Below are 18,426 nucleotides of genomic sequence, written 5' to 3'. Positions count from 1 at the left end.
ACCATTAAATGGCACCACAGCCTTCAAAACATGACTCTTACTTCATATTATGGTCATTAGCAGAGATGACCAAATTCAGCGGCCTCAGTTGAATACTGACCTCTGACACTTAGTTAGAATATATGTGAGGCGACACGGATTATGATTGGCTCCCAGGACAGAGAGAAACTGCCAACAGCTGAAACCTGGCCAGTTCACAAGAACTTGGACCGGATCTTAGGATTCAAAATTTATACCAACCGCTGTGCCACATCGGCCAGAGCCAAGCGCTCACAGCCTGGAACTTCCCAAAGCCAATTCCAGAGTTTACTTAGGGTTTTTTTTTTTTTTGTTTTTTTTCAAAACCTTTAAAGAATTTTCCTATCTGTGAGTTTCGACTTTTCAATGAGAAGAGCCACAGTTAATTTCACACCTAGTTAAATACTTAGGCAGAATGCATCAGAAGTAAATGGTTTAGAACTAAAGCTTTTAACTGTGGTAATGATTTGTTTTAAAGGAGGCCAGAGATGGACATGCAGAGGCTGTTGGAAACATTTCTCTTCACAGTTGATGACGGCTTATGAAAGCAACACAGCAGGTAATCTGCCACATAATATATACAATAAAGAGTGGTGGGAAAAAAATACGTACATTCACTCAAATACTGTTTTTAAGTAAAATTTTAAAATACTTTATACTCTACTCCACTACATGTATTTGATAGCTATAGTTAATAGTGACTCAGCAGATCAAGGCTGTGCATCTGTATATAAATACTATAGTAAAGTAAAAAGTAGCTCTAACTGCAACATTAAAATGCTGCTAACAATAATACAATAATATAATGCTTAATGATACATACTTTTAATCCTTACATTTTCTGAATAACGCGCATGCACTTTTCCTGAATACAGGACTTTCACATTCACACTTTTTTTCCCCACCCAACCATGAATTCACAAAGCATCAGATTAATGAATGGTGTCAGGTTTTTTGCTCATCTCAGGTACATATGATGTTTTTCTCATTCATGACTCAGAGTGTAACAGATTGCCCTCTTTAGGAGTGAAAGAAATTGATTTTTGCACGCCTGCGATTAAACATGTGTCTTTGAGTGAGCGCGCATGTGAGTGTATCTGTCCTGTCATTTTTTCTCTTTCACACTCTGCAGACCCCCTCCCCTCCGTCATAACAATCTCCTTTTGTATCATGTAAAGTCTGGTCCGGCTGCTTGTGTTGCCACCCCCCTTGCACTCCCCGAGGTCTCTCTGCTCACCATAGCGAAGCTTTCACTGCCTCACCTCTCACCCCGTGTTACCACATTTTCCCCGCAGTGTGTGCTGTGTATTGTTAGCTTTGGCATCTTCAGCCTGGAAGACTGAAGATTCCCTCCCCTCCGCTGTCCCTCTATTCTCTGCTTTCTTCTTCTACATGCAAAAACAATAATATCAGGGATGAGCTATTGATCAGACACAAAACTCTGCAGTCCACATGATGACAGGGGGGGATCGGCTTGTGGAGTGATGTGCAATTTTCTCCTCTGACTGATCATGTGTGTGTCTTTGAGCACTTGCACTGAAAAATAAATCAGTCCTTGGTGTATCTGGTATATTTTATACTCATCTGGATGTATGTCTTGATTGAAAAGCAATTATAGCTGCCACAACCGAATGTTTAAAAACTTCACTTCCTGACACTGACAATCTGAGAAGATGAGGTAATCCTATCTATAATAATGAAAAAATCTTCACTATTTCCTTTGCACTGCTTTGTCTCTTTTTTTTTTATTACAAATACATGGCTATGCTCTTGAAGAATGAATGGCAGGTGACTGGCTACAGAAGTCTGCCTTCCTATAGTACTCAATTCCACTTTTTCTGTTTCATTCCTGCGGCGAAAACCCATCATTTTTTTCTCCTTTTACAGCACTGAGGTGGACCAGATCAAAGCTGTGCTTGAGCTGCAAAGTTTTATCGCCTCCACTTTCCTTTTTGTTCACTCATTCTCCACAGATGATATCCTGCATCTGTTTCCTTCAAATGGTGTCTTTCTTGGCAGCTGTGTTCGGCAGTCTTTAAAAAAAAGACAGAGCACCCATAAAGTGAGAAGTTATCAAAGTTGTCCTCTGCTCAACAGCAATAAATTGGCAGTGACATTTTGAGTACACTGCTTCTGCTCCGCTGCTGGTCTATCAGTAATATTTGTTTTTATGCCTAACTCGCTCAAAAAGAAGCATCTCCTGTGTATTAAACATCACTGTATTTTGTGTCTGATGTCTGCTCTCAGCAACTGTGTTACCATTTTTGGCAATTTTGGGAACATTTATTTTATTTTATTTTTTTACCTTTTCCCAGAAATGTGAGAAGCTGAATCAACATTTTGAATGAATCATTAATTCCGATCCATAATTGGTTTGTTTCTGAAATGCTTTGCAACAAGTCTGAAGGGTAAAGGGAGGCCTAAATTTTGCCATGAGGTCACTCAATACGAATAAGGCTGTGATCTGTTTTCGTAAGTGTTGCTTCAATAATATAATAACAGCAAAGGCAGCGTGGCGAGTTCTGGATGGGATGCATAATCTGCCTCTGGACTTGATGTCAGTGAACTAACGCAAAACAAAAACCTTTCCCGACAACAAAAGCTTTCTGGACAGAAACACAAATCTATTACTTGAACAATCTGTCTAGATGAGCTTCACTCTGCCTTTTGTTGGAAATGGATCCCAACCTGACAAGCTGTCTTGATGATAAATGCTCCCAAGCTAATGCAGGAGCAATCCAACCAGAAAATGTAGCGTCAGCGTAGCATAGCAATTAAGTCCACATTAAGCACAAAGGACGCATCAAGTGCCAGGATGATTGCTGTTGTGCAGCTTTGTCTGCAGCTGATGGCACTTGACCTCAGCTACTTCTGCCTCCGCTTCTCTCCACAGATCTTCTCTCACATGGCTAACATTAACTTTTTTTTTTTTTTTTTATGTTTTCCAGCCACAGAGAGACTCTCTGCTGTTTCTCTGAGCCAGGTCCAAGACATAAACAAAGAGAATGACAGGTAAAGTGGAATTTACATACCTTCTCCCCCATATCACCTTTCGGTCCGTCTTCACCCATATCACCCTGTGATGAAAACACACAGAGGTAATCATATAAAGTCTACCGATTGCAAGACTGTAACCGAGACGGATGAGAATCTAAAATCCACAGACAAAGACCTTCAACAGGGTTGCCAGATTGGACTTAAATAACACACAGTAGGACTTTGACAAATCTCTTTCTGTGATTGAGTGCACTGTAAAATAGCTTAATGGATGCTTGTAAAAAAAAAAAAAAAAAAAAAAAAACCTAAGCGCACTGCAGCAAAGACGAAGTGCCATTAATGTACATGTAAAATTCACTTTGGTCACAAGCTGAGTCATTACACATAGTTCAAATATGACTGATTTCAGGTGATGTAATACACTCTGTGGGGCATAATGGAGGTCATAAACTCCTGGCATCAACTGTGAAAAACTTCACTTCTAAATTCTAATAAACTTTTCCATCTTTGCAGATTGCAGAACAGATTGACTGAGTTTAGTCACGCGAGCAGCATGGCTCCGTGGATGGCAATGTTGGTCGGCAGGTCAGCCTTCGTCATTGGTCCAGACCAGTAACTCTATATAAAGATGTATCTTTATATACAGTTATTGGTCCAGACTGAAATGTCTTCACATGTGGATGAATGGATGGATGGATGGATTTGCCTTTGGATTTTGTACTGACATTCATGGTTGCTGGACAATTGATCCCACTCACTCAGTGATGTACTGACTTTTCTTCTAGTGCCACCATGAGCTTGAAATGTGTGGTTTTAAGATTGAAATGTGTCAACAAGTGTTTGACAGATTGCCATTAAGTAATAGATAAGTAATGGCATTCATATCAGCTCAACTTTGTATTTAGTGCTACTTAGCAAATGTTCGTATGCTAAAACACAGAGCCTCTCGAGTGGCTGCAGTCTCTTGGAGTCTTGTTGATATAATACTTATCCTTGCACTTCTATAATTCCATGTTCCTAATTTGAAGATGACTTGCAAATCCAAGGATTTCAAATAAAGGGTTGTGTAAGAGGCGCTGTGCTTCTCATACAAACACTTTTTTATCTGTTAGGCTAGCATTGTTTTCTCGAATGTGCCTGCTGGCTCTTTAATTCACAACCAATGCCAGAAACAGCAGTTTATGTTAACATATCTGGCTCCTCTCGAATTAAAAGCTCATAGCCCTTTGGAGTGAGTTTCAGTGCTGTCTTTGGCAGGAACGGAATAATTTTAACTTTGATAAACCCACATGATTTTATGTTGAGTAAATGATAGTCTAATAGTTTGCTCATATAATGAACAGCAATTCCAATTTGAAATCAAAGTTTCTGTCCTTGCGGAGACCATTAAAAAAAAAGAAAGTCAAGAAAATGAGATGACTGTAACAGCTTCAATGACATCAAGCATGTGTCAGGAGATGAATTGCTGTTTACTTTACCATCTATGATTCTATATGTTAGTAGTTAAAACGACTACTAGCGTAGAGTCAGGATTAATTGCTCTCCTGAATTTGCCTGCTGGCTCTTTAGTCAGCAAACAATGCCAAAAAACTGCAGCTCATGTTAACACAACTGTTCCGCCTCCGTGCCTCACAATAAATTCTCATAGTGCTTTAGAGCAGTGATTCCCAACCTGGGGGTGACGACCTTCTGAGGGGTCGCAGGATAAATCTAGTAGGTTTCAAGATAATTACCTCTTCTCTAATCTTTGCTTCTGCTTCTTTACTATAAAATACTGGATACTTTTTCCCTTTTTACGCTTCTAAAAAGCGAGAAAGGTTGTGTCTGTGAGTTGCTGTGACAAGGCCAAGGGGTCATAAGTCGGCATAGCTTTGTTTAAAAGGATCTTGAGGAGGATCTCTGTTTTAGAGTGAAAACTAAATGACAAAAGCAGAGCAGCACAGTGTCAGCGACAGTCTACCTTGTCAGGTCAGTGCTTTATAAAACACTTTATTGAAGTGGCTTGATCTCGCAACATAATAATCTCCTAGATTCAGTTTCTATTACTGTATATTGAGCCATTATCTCCATGTGGCTAATTCTCCACCAGACACCTATGATGCTGTGAAAAATGGTTGCTAGGAGATTGTGACCGCGCAACCGCATTACGACACTGAACCAGGTGTATTAATAACAGGAAATAAGCCTCCGATTTGAAGAAAAACTGAGAGCAACTAAGAACGACTGCCTGAAGGCAGGTTTTGTGGTCAATGAAGCACAATGAGTCATCACCACCTTTCCCAGGCTGCCTCACTCTCGAATCTGTCGGTGTTCACACCTCCCATCCACTGCAGTGAATATGGGCACCAGCAAAATCAGGGAATGGAGGGAATAAGGCAGCTTTTCCTCAGTGAGGCTATTGTGCGGGTTCAGTTTTTTTGGTCTCCTGGAGTTGGAGAAATTGTGTTCATTTTTTTGACTCGGTGATTCACTGACTCAATGATGGCCAAATCTCAGAATGGAGTCCCCTTTGGAAAAACAAGCTGGAGCTGTGAGAAGTAAAGGCGGAGCTGCCGTCATTTTATCACGGCGGCTGTTCTAACACATGGTGGAATATCAAGAGTGATGCTAACAATAATGTTTGGTGATCTGAATTAGTGCGTTACCTTTTCACCTCGCTCTCCCATTTCACCCTGTTGGGAAAGAAAGCAGAGCGTTAGACACAGGAAAGCTCAGGGGGAGTTGGGTTCAGTTGGGGAATTATTGCAGCCACTAAGGATCAGATTGTATCTGGGGTTAAAGTCATGTTAGATTATGGAAATTCTCTTGTGTTATGGTCGTCTTTTCCCCAGAACACACCCTCAAGTAAAAGCTTTTTTAAAAAAAAACTTTTAAAGTATTTTTCAAAACTTGTAGTTACTACAATAAATTGTCGACATTAACAGACTAAAATAACAATAAAAATATTCCACCACAATTTAATTGAATAAAACCTATGTGTAGATTGACAGATTTCTGAAATGAAGGTGACCTGTTGTTATTGATCTACTGGCAAATACAGATCATGTGAACATGATATCCAACAAAAATGAATGAGAAGATATACATGTTTTCTAACTAATATGTAAAATTGTTGTGTGTAATGAAAAAAATGGTATTAAAAAAGCATGAATGGCGACAAGTGTCCAAAAGCTAAAGAGAAATCAATGTTTCTTTGATGGGAAAGGATGAAAAATGATAAATTATTTAAAAACTACAAAAATAAAAATATGATCGCTATGAATTAAAAGAATAAGAGCACACAGAATATGTGTGCACCAGACCTTGACTCCGGGGATACCGTCGAATCCTGGGATGCCAACATCCCCCTAAGGACAGCATAACATACACACAGTGGCTGTATTGAGTGTGCTGCTTTACTATTGTGACCTCTGATTTAAGGTCAGAAGATACAAGGAAAAAAAAAAAAAAAAAAAAAAGCTTTAAGTTTTCTCCCTGGATAGAGATAACCTTTAACCTTAACAGGGGTGAGGTTCGTGTCACAAAGGTAGACATTTGCAGGATAGTCAATAACCGAGCAGTAGACAGAACAGATGGAGTGGATTTTCCACTTGTTAATGTACAGCTAGGATTAAATAAATACCATAAAATTCCAAAAAAGTTCAAAAGTATAAAATATTAAAACCACAAACTGAACGTAGAGAGGATAAACAAGCTGATTAAAAGCTTAATTATCTCCGCTTTGGTTCTGAACATGAGCAAAAGAAGAAAGCCAAGTCCATCTGTTGAATGCCAGTTCGCTGTTAGTGTGAGTTGAATCCCTTGTTCTCTGCAGCTCTGACTGAGAAACCAACCTCAGTTCATCCGTTGCCAAGAACAATTAACCTGCCGACCTCTGCAAACCTACCACATCATTAGCCTTTTAGAGGAGTTGCAGCTATTCCTCATCCCAGACGCACGACTTTAATCGGATGATTCTGATTAATGTAGCCAGGATGGAAAATAAAGCAATCTAATATTTGGATTAAAATACATGTGAATGGGCTTCTCAGTATTATGAGGGTTACTGTATATATCATTAATTTTTTTTTTCTCCCTTTCTTATTGTTTTCATTTTGAGTCTTTTAACAAAACTCTTTGATGCTTCATGATGTATTCTGCATGAAGCATTACGGGAATATCAGTGTGTATGATCAATGTACACCCATACTACACACTGGCGGCGCAACTCTTCATAAATGCTGGAATCTAGTCTCATCTATCAGCTCACATATGGGACTCATTGCCATAATGATGATGGAGTCTGATTAAAAACTCCTAAACCGGGGCTGATAAGGTTTGCATTAGTGATCATCCCCTTTCAGTGGATATCTTTGTCAGATCAATACGATGTCTGCCAGTCAACCTGCCACTGCTGGCAGGGCAGCCGTAACTGCCTCAGAGTTCATCTTTCTGCATGAGTGACACTTGCATACCAGAACAGATTCTGTTTTATAACTGCATTGCACAGCATTGGAGTTCTATTTCATGGGTGCTGGCAAAGCCCACTCCTTACACAAGTATGGAATTAGGCCTTCAGCTTTTGCTGTCTCCACAGTCAGTATGGCTTTCACTTCAAAATGAAACTTCTTTACTCTGGTTCCTATTACGGCCATGCGTGCCTCTCCGCTCATATCTTTATAAATGCACGCGTGAGATTTGAAAGATGGTGCCTCTCCAATCGTCTCCTCATTCGTTCTCGTCACTTGTACCATCGTTTGTTCTGGAATAAATATGCTTTTCCATTTTTCCCTCCATTGTGAAACACCTGCACTGTGTCTCCTTTATTCGGTTTGAGAATGAAATGCAGAAATGAGCCGAGAGTGTGAGCAGATTCACAGGCAGCTCCAAACGGTACTTTGTGGTTAAGAGTTGAAGATGCAGCCCAGGGGATTTCGCCTAAATAGGATAGCGGTTTGAAATAGTCAGAATGTGCTGCAGAACTTTTCTAATATGAAAAGTACAACATATGGCCAAAAAAGACTAATGAAAACTCTAAGTTAACCTTTGGAAGATAAAATACTTTCAGGTGTGGATGGAAGTTGGCTCTCTGAACTTTTTCTTTTGTGGTTTTTGTGAGGGAAGCATTATGCCATGTTCCGGTTAAATTTAAAGGAGCTGCTCAATTTAAAATGGAAAAGTTTAACATTATGAATTTGTAGCAGTTTTAAAATATCCATCTGAACAAGACGAAAGGCGTAGAAATTTGTACGACAATCATCAACTGTTTTGTTGATATGTGCTCACCTTCAGTCCGTCAACACCTGGGACGCCAGGAGGCCCGAGTGAACCCTGGGAAATAAACACAAAGGCTTTTAGTTGTCACTGCAAGAAAAAAAAATGGCGCTGTGTTTCACTGGGAAAGAAACAAAAACTGTAGAGTTAGGATTATCAGAAATTTAGGTAAATATATGTGACAATGCACTTTGTCTAAACTGTCTCCCAATGGACCCAACACCCAAAGGAAACATAAAATCATTTACGAAATCTGCTCAAAAACAAAACTGTAGTTCAGTCAAAGTTTGACACAACACGCAGCACACAAACGGATCTGGGATTAAACGGCCTATAGACGTTCTCCTGGGCTGTCTATTGTTCCCGGCACCACTTCTCTATGTACGCCCGGGAGTGTGCTGATCTTACAAAACCAGGCCAGAATAAATACTGCATGCCATTTTTTTAAGATCTGCTGGGTAGGCAGAGGGTAAGAACGGGTGTTGAGAATAACTCTGTTGAGCTTTTTTTTTTCCTTTCTTTCTTTTTTTTTTATATATTCTGCAGCTCTCATGTTTGCATGTTCTCCTTTAGCTCATAAAAACAAGATGATTAAAAGTCAGAGGTTGAACCGAACATGTTGTAATGAGCTCTTACTCTCTTGCGTAGCGGTTTGCTTGTGTTGGCTATTCGTGCTCCCTCATAATATAAGTGATTCACTATCACCATGATCACATTTACAGATGTATCAGAGATGGGTAAAACAATGATACACAGGCTTTAACCAGTGAAAAACATGGGTCTTCTCTAATATATAACTGTGAACCTAACATTGACTAACCTGGGATGAGGGAGAATAGAGAGTGGAGCACATAAAGATGGTAAAGTTCATAAAATATATTGTTCCAATTGAGATAAGTTCATGTATTTGATTCCCTCTCCACTTTAGATCATGTAATGACAACAAATGAATCACCACGGTGATGAAACATGAATAATTGTTGACGTGGCCCCTCTGCTGAACACGGTACTCCACCAGCAGCAGATCTAATTGAGTAGCCTCGGGCCTGGCTTATGAGCCATTAACGCGGCGGTGTGTCATCGTTGACCCCTCCACACACTCTCACACACACACACACACACACACACCCCTCCTCCTACACCGACGGGAGGCCTTGCCGACAGATGACAGCGCAGACAGGAAGTGTCTGATTGGGTTACACTGAACAAACACTGGCAGCTACCTGATGGCTGGATAAGGTTTACATCTGTTCTTCACATCAGCGCCGCCAGGGACTCGCCGCCTGTATCACAGCACTTAGCTCCGGGGTCTCTGTTCTCTGTCTTTCTCTTCTCTGACTCACTCTTTTTCTTTCCCTCCTCATGTTGTCTCTTTATTCACCCTAACTGACATTTGTGCAACTTGTGCACAGTTGCTATCAAATCCCAAACATTTTTCTTAATGCTAAAGAAATTCCTCGTTGGTTTACTTTAAAATTAGGAATAAAAGAGAAAAGAAAAACTGAGAAAGCACCTCTCAGTGTGAAATGTATTTTTGATGTTTTTTTTTTAGTCGATAACCTCATTTTATTTAATTGAAAAGAAAAATAAGAAGTACCAGTGGAACAAGAAATGATTTTTTGTAACTCACCTTCAGCCCTTGTGGCCCCTCAGGCCCCTATAAATGAGAAAAGACAGACAGAGAGAGAGAGAGAGAGTGGAAGAGAAATAGAACAAAAGGGTGCACGTCAGATGAAATAATATGATTTGCACAGCCAACACGGTCACAGCACAGAGACTGGCAAAGGCTCTGGTAGGATTTCATTCAGAGAGCACACACCCTTCAGGCAGAACAGAATCACAATCAATCCCTTGTTTCATTCTTCGACAAAGAATGAAAATCAACTCACTCTGTGCCTTATTTTCATTGAGCCGCACCATAAACATGAATCTCTAATGAGACCATGAATAACAAAATCTTTTATGGTTTTATCTTTTATGTTGATCTCTTTCTTTAATCATTTTAGCGTCTGTAAAATCTTGCCTCGTTTGACTGTTCTACATCCTAAGTCTACAATCCAACACATAGAGAGGTTCATTACCTAAGTGGGCCAATAGTTGGAAAGGCTTAAAAAGCTAATAAGTTAGACAGGGCAAAAAGGCGCCACATCTCTGACTGAGATTTAAGTGATAGATGTGTCTGGGAGGACAGTTTCTATTCTAAACCTGCTGATGGGACACCACAGAGAAACTGGAGGCCATCTTCAACCTCCACCACCAGAACCTTCCGAAAAACAGCAGGAGTGCTTTATGAATAAAATGAGAAATCAGGCTGAATGTGAGTTCCTTCCATGCTGGCTAAAACCAGACTCTGAACTATTACAGTACCCACAGCAGTTCATCAACACCTTTACGCTTGGCTGTTATGACACCTCATGTTGGCCAGCTTTTTTCTCACTGTCGGCTCAGGATCCACAGTAAATGGAGCCATTTGGCTCATCATGTGCAGTTGGGTCAAGGCCAGATAGACCTTATGCCACACAAGACCTCTACAACAACAGCTTTCTTAGCGTCTTGTTGATGCAGTATAATTGGCAAAACTAAAGATCTGGTCTCCTGATGAGTGTGAAAACTTTTTGTGCCTGTATTAAAAAGTAGCCAACAAGGACACACTCAGGTTGAAAAGTTTGACTGTCAGTGCAAATTTTTGTGAAGAAGAAATGGAGCTTGGTGGCGGCCAAGATATGCCTTGTGGCCAAAGCACCAATGGATGCCTGGCTTAGCTAAAAGGACCATAATAATTACCAATTTTCTCAGAATAAACTGTAGGAGCTTTCCATATCTTGCCTAGTTTCTGTTGATGAAACAAGGCGATCACCAAGTGACCGGAGCTAAAAGTTTCCAATTCTCAGTTTCAATTTTTTTTTAAAACAAAAACTAGCTTGTGAAAATGCTGCAGCAACAAGTTCTCACATTTACAGAAAAGGCCCACACAGTTGCAGCTCATTTATTGTGCATTCCAACTGCACTTTTAACAAAAACCTCAATGAACAACTTTCATTATTCCAGCCAACCAAGAAAAAGGTTTTCCTCCCGCTTGCCTTTAAAAGCCTTTGTTAGCTATCCTCAGTAGGGTTTGGTAAACATCTTTATGACCCACTAGGTATGTGAGAGCATGTGCCACTCGCCTGAGCGCTAATTAGCTTGGCTACATCTGAGAGCACTCAGGGGCTACTGGCTGAAAAGGAGATTTTTCAGAGAGTCAAGAGCCCTTGAGGAAGTCTTGGTCCTGCTTCTTTTGTTCTCAGCTTTGGGCCCTGACATCGCTAGAAAATTTAAATTGAGGATAATTTCAAGATTTCCATAAAAAAAAAGAAAAAAAAGAAAAAGATAATTATTATTTCAGCTAAAAGTGTTCATGACAGCGCATGCTCAGCATATCACACCTTCGCTCCCTCATTTAACATTCATAAAGGGTAAGAATCCATAAATGTGCAATGTCAACAAGGCGCCTATTGAAGACGAGCATCCGAGCGCAAATACAAAGCGCTGAATGTTTGGTGCTTTCATTCATGACTTGGAAATGACAAACACTGAGGCGACTGCCGGGTCAATTCCCACACTCAGACTGTAGTTGAACCCTCAGCCACTTGAGGAAATCCCAGAGCGTGCAACCCTTGCTCAGCATTTACAGGAAAAATATTTGGGTTGATCAAAGCACAGAAAAGCTACATGTTCGAGCTTTAGGGTACACATTAAGAGCTTCTGTTCAAACTCCTGCTTCACTTGCAACATCTTTGAAATGGGGCCTTACAATATTATGCTGTTATTTGCATTCAATTATGGTGCTTTCAGCTTTAAAAAGGAAAATTATTTTTTTGACAGCCCGGGTCTTATTGTCTTAATTTTGGCCAGTGTAGCTGCAGGTTAGCATAGCACTGTGCTCGTCGCCATTATTGCAGCACTTGTAGACATTGTGTGCTCTATTTAAACTGTGTTCATGACCTTTCATTTTATAAGACCTTTTAATCACGCTAGCTTTATTGCTACTACAACTGTAAACAGCACTGCAGCTAGCCAGAATACAGCACACAGTGTAGGCCACCCATCTGACCTTAGGGTTTAGCCAAGAAGTAGCTCTGAAATGCAAAACACATTTGTACCATCACATGACTGCAATCGGTGTGTCTGTTAAGATGAGACTGTGTGTACTGTGTAAGACTTTTGGAAACTGTATTCCTTTGCTGTTCAACAAAGACAGAGGTGTGTAAAATATTATGCTTGCATGTAGGCAGGGTCAGGACTCTGAGGTCTTGGCCTTGGTTTAATTAGAGTTGTATAACTACACACATATTCTACATATATATTATATTTCTAGAGTTTTTCCATTGTCCTCACAATGGAGAAACTTACACCAGGGAATGGATGGAAGATTTGGTAGAAAAAATGGCGTACACTTCTGTCATATTATTAATAAATTAAATAACTAAATACTTGTGGTATAACATAAAAAAAAAACTAAATAGAAGAGAGGTGTTGCACCAGATTTAGCCACCAGCTACTTTCTATCTGCACTTCCTGGGCAATAAACATCACCTAATGCCTTCTGTAATAAAATCTTGGTTACAGCCCTGCCTATAGGTACAGTATACTACCCACAACTATGACAATAAGACCCAGGTTGTAAAAAAATAACAACAACTTCCCTTTAAGAAAACACAGAGTTGTTCCATACAAAAATGCTTTTACCCATTGATGTCGACATTTGCCACAACATTGTTGGAGAGCACGTAGCATGTCCTAAGCCATTTACCCACATCTTTGCTCCTCATGTTTGGCTTCACATTAAAGGAAAAACTTAGTCAAGGACACCAAAATATTATAGGTATGCCCTCATTATACAGGCATATTAGGAAAATGAGATCCCTCCATGCATGCCTGTTGTGCATTTTAAAAAATATCGAAGGTGAGTCACTGGTACATTGAGGGTAGTTATGGAATGAATAGGATGTAAAAGTGGATCAGTGAACTTCTGCAATATAATTGGAACTGCTTTGAAAACAGCATAAAGCAGCTGGAGGGGGTTTTTCAGTTACGGATGGAAGACTCCATACAATACACCACTGGTCTTCCATATTTAGTCTTTTTGAAGCAAAATCAAGTTCCAAATGAAAACTGTGTGCGAGGCTGCGAGCCACCTTTCGAGAGCTGAAGACCCCCTTAATTTACCCCAGAGACACCTTATGGCACTGATGATTTTGAATTAAGTCCTGAAAATATTTTCTTTTTCTTCTTCTTCCCACCTCCCCCTCCCTCCTTGTTGCGCCACAAGAGTTTAATCCTTCTAACCAGCACCATATGTCCTGGAAGGCTGCTGGAAAACTCTGGAATCTACTTTTGCCTCTTAAACAATAGCATCTACATCAAAAACGCTGAGCTGTGTCAAGTGGGCCCTTGCTCCTAGAGCACCGTAAAAGAAGAAGTAGTTGTGTTAAGGAGCAACTTCACCATCCCTACCTTGGGCTCACTTGTGCAGATCTGAAAGGTGCCGATCACAGCTTGTCCTTTCAGCTTGCTGCACAAAGCGGAGCCCATTGCTCCAGCCTCTTACGCCCATCCAGCAAACAAGCTGCTGCTGGATGGAAACAGAAGCAACTCCACTGTGTTTGAGTGGCCATGTCACATCTTTTTACAGCCTCTGGGATATGCTCATCACATGCTATTTTACGGGGGGGGGGGGGGTTGATTTCCAAATGTTGACATTATTCCTTGTTAAAAGTACATTAGCGTCATGTTGTATATATACTCGTGAAATAGTATGCCTTATTTCATGAATTACAGTGAGCAACTCTTTTTTTTATTTTTTATTTTCATACACAACTCTTGAGCTCATTTCGAGTGGGATTCGCTTTTCATCTTTTGGAGAAATACTCCAGCGATCCGCCACGAGAAGCTGTGTAAGCACCGGAGACTTATGGGAGCACACCTGCGACCATGTACTGCAAATCTGACATTAATGACGTGAATTGATAATGGGTAAAACGTATAATGAAAACCAACAAGAAAAAAAAAACAAAAAAACCCAACATATAATTAAAACCAACAAAAAAACCAACACATAATTAAAACCAACAAAAAAAAAAACCAACATGTAATTAAAACCAACAAAAGATGAAACATAAGCACGTTAAGTGACCTGAAAATGATTAACAACTTAGCTTTAAACTCCGCTTACTCTCCAGCTAATGTGTCTTTTTTTACTACTCGCCATCCTTTATTTTCTCTGTCCATTTCTTTCCACTGCACCAAATTTTTCCACACCATGGAAAAGGTCTGAGGAGATGGAATCAGAGATGAAAGCGTTTGATAACACCTCCTCTGTCAGCTTCACTTACCCTCCCTTGCACTTGTGAGAACTGACATCACCAAAGACCTTGCTTTCTCTGGAATTTGGCTTGACCTATTCAATGTAGCTTTTATGAGGAAACTTTAATCACATGCTTTATTTGCTGAACACCACAAGTGGTATCCAGTTGCTGTTAACTGGAACAGCTTGTCCCTACTGTATCAGGGCTTTTGTGAGAGAAAGCGTACGTTCTTGGAGGGTATCATAAAATGTGTCATTAATATTCACCATAGTAACCATAAACCACTTTATGAATTTCTCATAATTAAAATCCACATTTAAAAAAAAAAAAGTGGCAGCATCCCTACATGACGGCTGTTTTGCAGAACATAATTGCATGACATGAGTTCAAGCTAGCTGTGAACCCTCTACAGCCGACATTTCAAACAGTTTAATGATGTTAAATTGCTAACTAGAATCCAAGGTGAGCCACAGGCCGTGAAGACAATGTGATTCCAAAAGGAAAAAAAGGCTTTTTGCTTACCATGGGTCCTGTGTCTCCAGGCTGCCCTGGATCACCCTATAGGAAATTTAAAGCAGTCAGTTAACGTCAGAGCAGTGAGCTAAGTCTTCTTTGAGAAGTTGAGAACACGCATGGAATTTTAAAATGATCATAAACAGTGTTCAGAGCAAAACAAGTCCAATTGTCTGGTTCAAAACGCAGCACTTTCCACATTATGGTTGAATTCCCCATTTCTTTTAGTGTTCAGCAGTCACTTCGGTGCATAGAGGCCAGGTTGCCAAGCGGAGCTCAGTATTGTTCTGCTCATATAGCAAGTTGGCTGGAAGGCATTTATCATGCTGTGCCACCTGCACCCTTCACTGGCTCTGTCCAACAACCTTGTTCTATGTCTCCGCTTTTGGTTCAGACCTGGCTCTTGGATGTTGGATGTTCTTACAGGTTTTGCGGTAGATATGAGACATATGCCATGTCCAGATTTCTATGCCAAAATCCTGCTCATACATTATTCCTTTTTTGCCTCTTGGTGACATTTACAAGACAATCTTTGCCACCCTCCTTCTGAGTATTTCACGGCAGGAGAAATAAATCATGAGAGAAATACAGTGCCGCAGCGAGGGAAGTTTAATTTCTTGGAAAAACAACTATTGCAACTGCAACTGGAAGAACTGAAAACAATAATCATCAAAAAGTTGGGAAGAAGCAGATAAACAACACTTAATATTTTTGCACTCCCACTGCGAACTCTGCCAAGTCAATAAAGATCAGCTGGAGCCCTCGGGAAGGTTTTATGGCTGAACATAATTGACAGGCCTTTTCTGTTTCTTCTTTCTCTCACAGGCAGAGTTCACATAAATTAGCATGATGCCAGTGACAGGCTTAAAGACATGGAAAATATTACTTTGTAATGAAAACCAACCAAGTAAACGTAAATCCATACAGTAAAGCATTTTCTTGGGGAGCGTATTCATGTTTAGTTAAAGACATCAGGGCAATGAACTGCAATGTAGCTTGTCAAGTCTTCGTTAGATCAGTTTTCAGTGGGATAAACCCTTCCGGCACAGAGTCAAAGCCATCTTCAATATGAGTGCGAAAAGAGTTTAACCTGTTTGGAAACAGTGCAGTGCATTTTCTTTTTAAAAGGAGAAATCCGGAGAACTTGTCTGAGTCATTTCCGTTTTCACACACGACTGCAAAAGAAAACCTTCAGCTAAACAAATTTTCCACATCAGGTGAAGATCAATACTCACTGGGAGACCAGGCACACCTCTGGGCCCATCTTTGCCTGTGTCCCCTGGAGGCCCTCTCGGCCCAGGGGGACCCGGTGGCCCTGGAGGCCCAGGTGGTCCTGCTTGCCCCTGATCTCCCTGTGTGGCAAAATAACACATTTCAACATCATTATGCTGTGATATTGTTGGATCCAATGAGACTGGAGCCACGGCAGTTAAATGATAATGAAGAAGAGAATAGTGAAATGATCTGGTGGGTGGGTATGGGCTGCCTCCATTCAAAACACGGAGGAGAGTTTGCATTTTTGATCTTATGGCTACAGTTAGCATACGACAATAAGGATGGAGCTGTAATTGTTCTGATTTATAGCTGAAAGATTAATCCATTAAAATGCATGCATTCCTAAATGGACCTCACGAGTTGAATAGGGCTTGTGCATTAGGATTTGACTGAAAAAGAAAATCACATTTGTCAGAGCAGAGCTACAATAATCAGGGCAAAAAAATATACTGAGAATGTGTGGTCCATTATTACACTGCATTATAAGAAATTCTATGAAAATATTCAGCAATCTAACTTAGGAAAAATGCTTTAAGTAGTGCCAGGACAGTAATTCATGAAACATTAATAAAACCTTGTTTTCTAAAAAGAAACTTCCATTTTTCCCTTCAACAATAACCAAAAGGACTATAATAGTGCATGTGACAGGTCTGACTGAAGGCTTGCATGCAAACTGCAGAATGGCAAGAGAGAAGTGTTTCGGTGAGACTTGGCACGGTGGACAGGGAGACGAGTGAGGACACAGCCACTACCTTAATGAGCCGCCGCTTTATGAGCTGCTGGTCAGCGGAAAGAAAGCCATGATTGATCTTAGGGAAGACCATCTGAGCAGGTGTGTGAGGTCAAGAGGTCGTAGGTCAGAGGTGAGAGAAGGTTGAAGAAGGATGAGGTCCCAGAAGAAGAAGAAGGAGGAGGAAGGCAAATGCAAAAAGAAACAGATTTTGTTAGAAAGGCCTGTGTTCATGAACCCCGGTCCAGCGCCTTCACACATGGGGGGAGAAATCCACACTTTTCCAGCACAGAGGTGGTTTGCTTCGGAAGTCTGGGCTTATTTTTTGGAGCCAGGGACCATAATTACCACCTCAGGGGTGCGAGGGCGCCACGGCGGCCTCACAGTCCCTGGAAAAATGGGAATTTCTCCTCCTCTGTGAAAGCGCTGTCATCATCATCATCATCGTGCCTGCTGCGAAATCAGACCCCGGGAGCTGCACGCACTGACACCAGCCTGGATGACCCTCTGAGCTGAGGTTGATATCTAACCTTGTGCCTTTCAATGCATGCATTATTCTGCTAGTGTCCATTGGTTTCAGTGGCTTCATACATCGCTGAAACAATCCTGAAGGCCAAATTGGTGGATTTAAGGATTTGTGGTGAACCATGGGCATGAACTTTAAAAAAAACATTTTGCCACTTTGGTTCTTCGAGTATTTCTCTTAGAGTTCCTTCCATTCATTTTAGCATCAATGGACACAAGCCAGACCATGTCTTGGTTTCTGGATGCTTATTCTTGTTCCAGTCCGCTACATATTACTTGGCTATAAAAGGCCACCTTTGCTTTCAATGGGAGACCTGGCATGTAGCATGGAACAGAAATCTCTTGAGTGAAAGACTGGTAGTGGCATTGAGGAAGGGGATAACGATTGACTGGCTGTGATTAATTAGATGGGGTTTTTCCTGTGTCTACTCTATCATCGGGCTTTGAGGAAAAGCAGCCGACAGTGATTCATTTACTCCCAGTGTGTACTGCAGAGGGGTCGGACTAAGCAGCTAGGCGGCACCACCACCGACAAACCTTGACAGTCAGGATCTGATTGCTGTGCAAAGCAGCCAGCGTAGGGAGACCAGGCAATCCCTAAAGGGACAAACAGCAGAACATGGCACAACACGCGCATGACATTCAAACACTGGGTGAACAAAAACAGATAAAGGAGGAAGAAGATAAGCATCCTGCTTATAAATATTGTTACAAATTTGTCAAGTAAGATGTGGGATTTAAAATAATTTCCTAACTTCTTTTTCTAAT

At 40.7% G+C, this 18,426-nt stretch overlaps 1 protein-coding gene across 1 annotated transcript in view; it reads right to left on the bottom strand.

The window, feature by feature from the left end:
* The window catches only part of LOC130164805 (collagen alpha-1(XXV) chain), a 145,455-nt gene that overhangs the window by 24,111 nt on the left and 102,918 nt on the right, over positions 1 to 18,426 (bottom strand). Inside the window, exons 7-15 of the mRNA XM_056369776.1 lie at positions 18,196 to 18,255; positions 17,156 to 17,227; positions 16,364 to 16,480; positions 15,138 to 15,173; positions 9,899 to 9,925; positions 8,281 to 8,325; positions 6,318 to 6,362; positions 5,661 to 5,687; positions 3,051 to 3,095 (exon numbers count right to left, since the gene is read on the bottom strand). Coding sequence (XP_056225751.1) covers positions 3,051 to 3,095; positions 5,661 to 5,687; positions 6,318 to 6,362; positions 8,281 to 8,325; positions 9,899 to 9,925; positions 15,138 to 15,173; positions 16,364 to 16,480; positions 17,156 to 17,227; positions 18,196 to 18,255 — 474 coding nt within the window. The remainder of the gene's footprint in view (positions 1 to 3,050; positions 3,096 to 5,660; positions 5,688 to 6,317; positions 6,363 to 8,280; positions 8,326 to 9,898; positions 9,926 to 15,137; positions 15,174 to 16,363; positions 16,481 to 17,155; positions 17,228 to 18,195; positions 18,256 to 18,426) is intronic.

Source organism: Seriola aureovittata, chromosome 23, assembly GCF_021018895.1.
Source record: "Seriola aureovittata isolate HTS-2021-v1 ecotype China chromosome 23, ASM2101889v1, whole genome shotgun sequence".
In the NCBI taxonomy this organism is placed as follows: domain Eukaryota; kingdom Metazoa; phylum Chordata; class Actinopteri; order Carangiformes; family Carangidae; genus Seriola; species Seriola aureovittata.
This window is presented reverse-complemented; position numbering and strand designations above follow the sequence as displayed.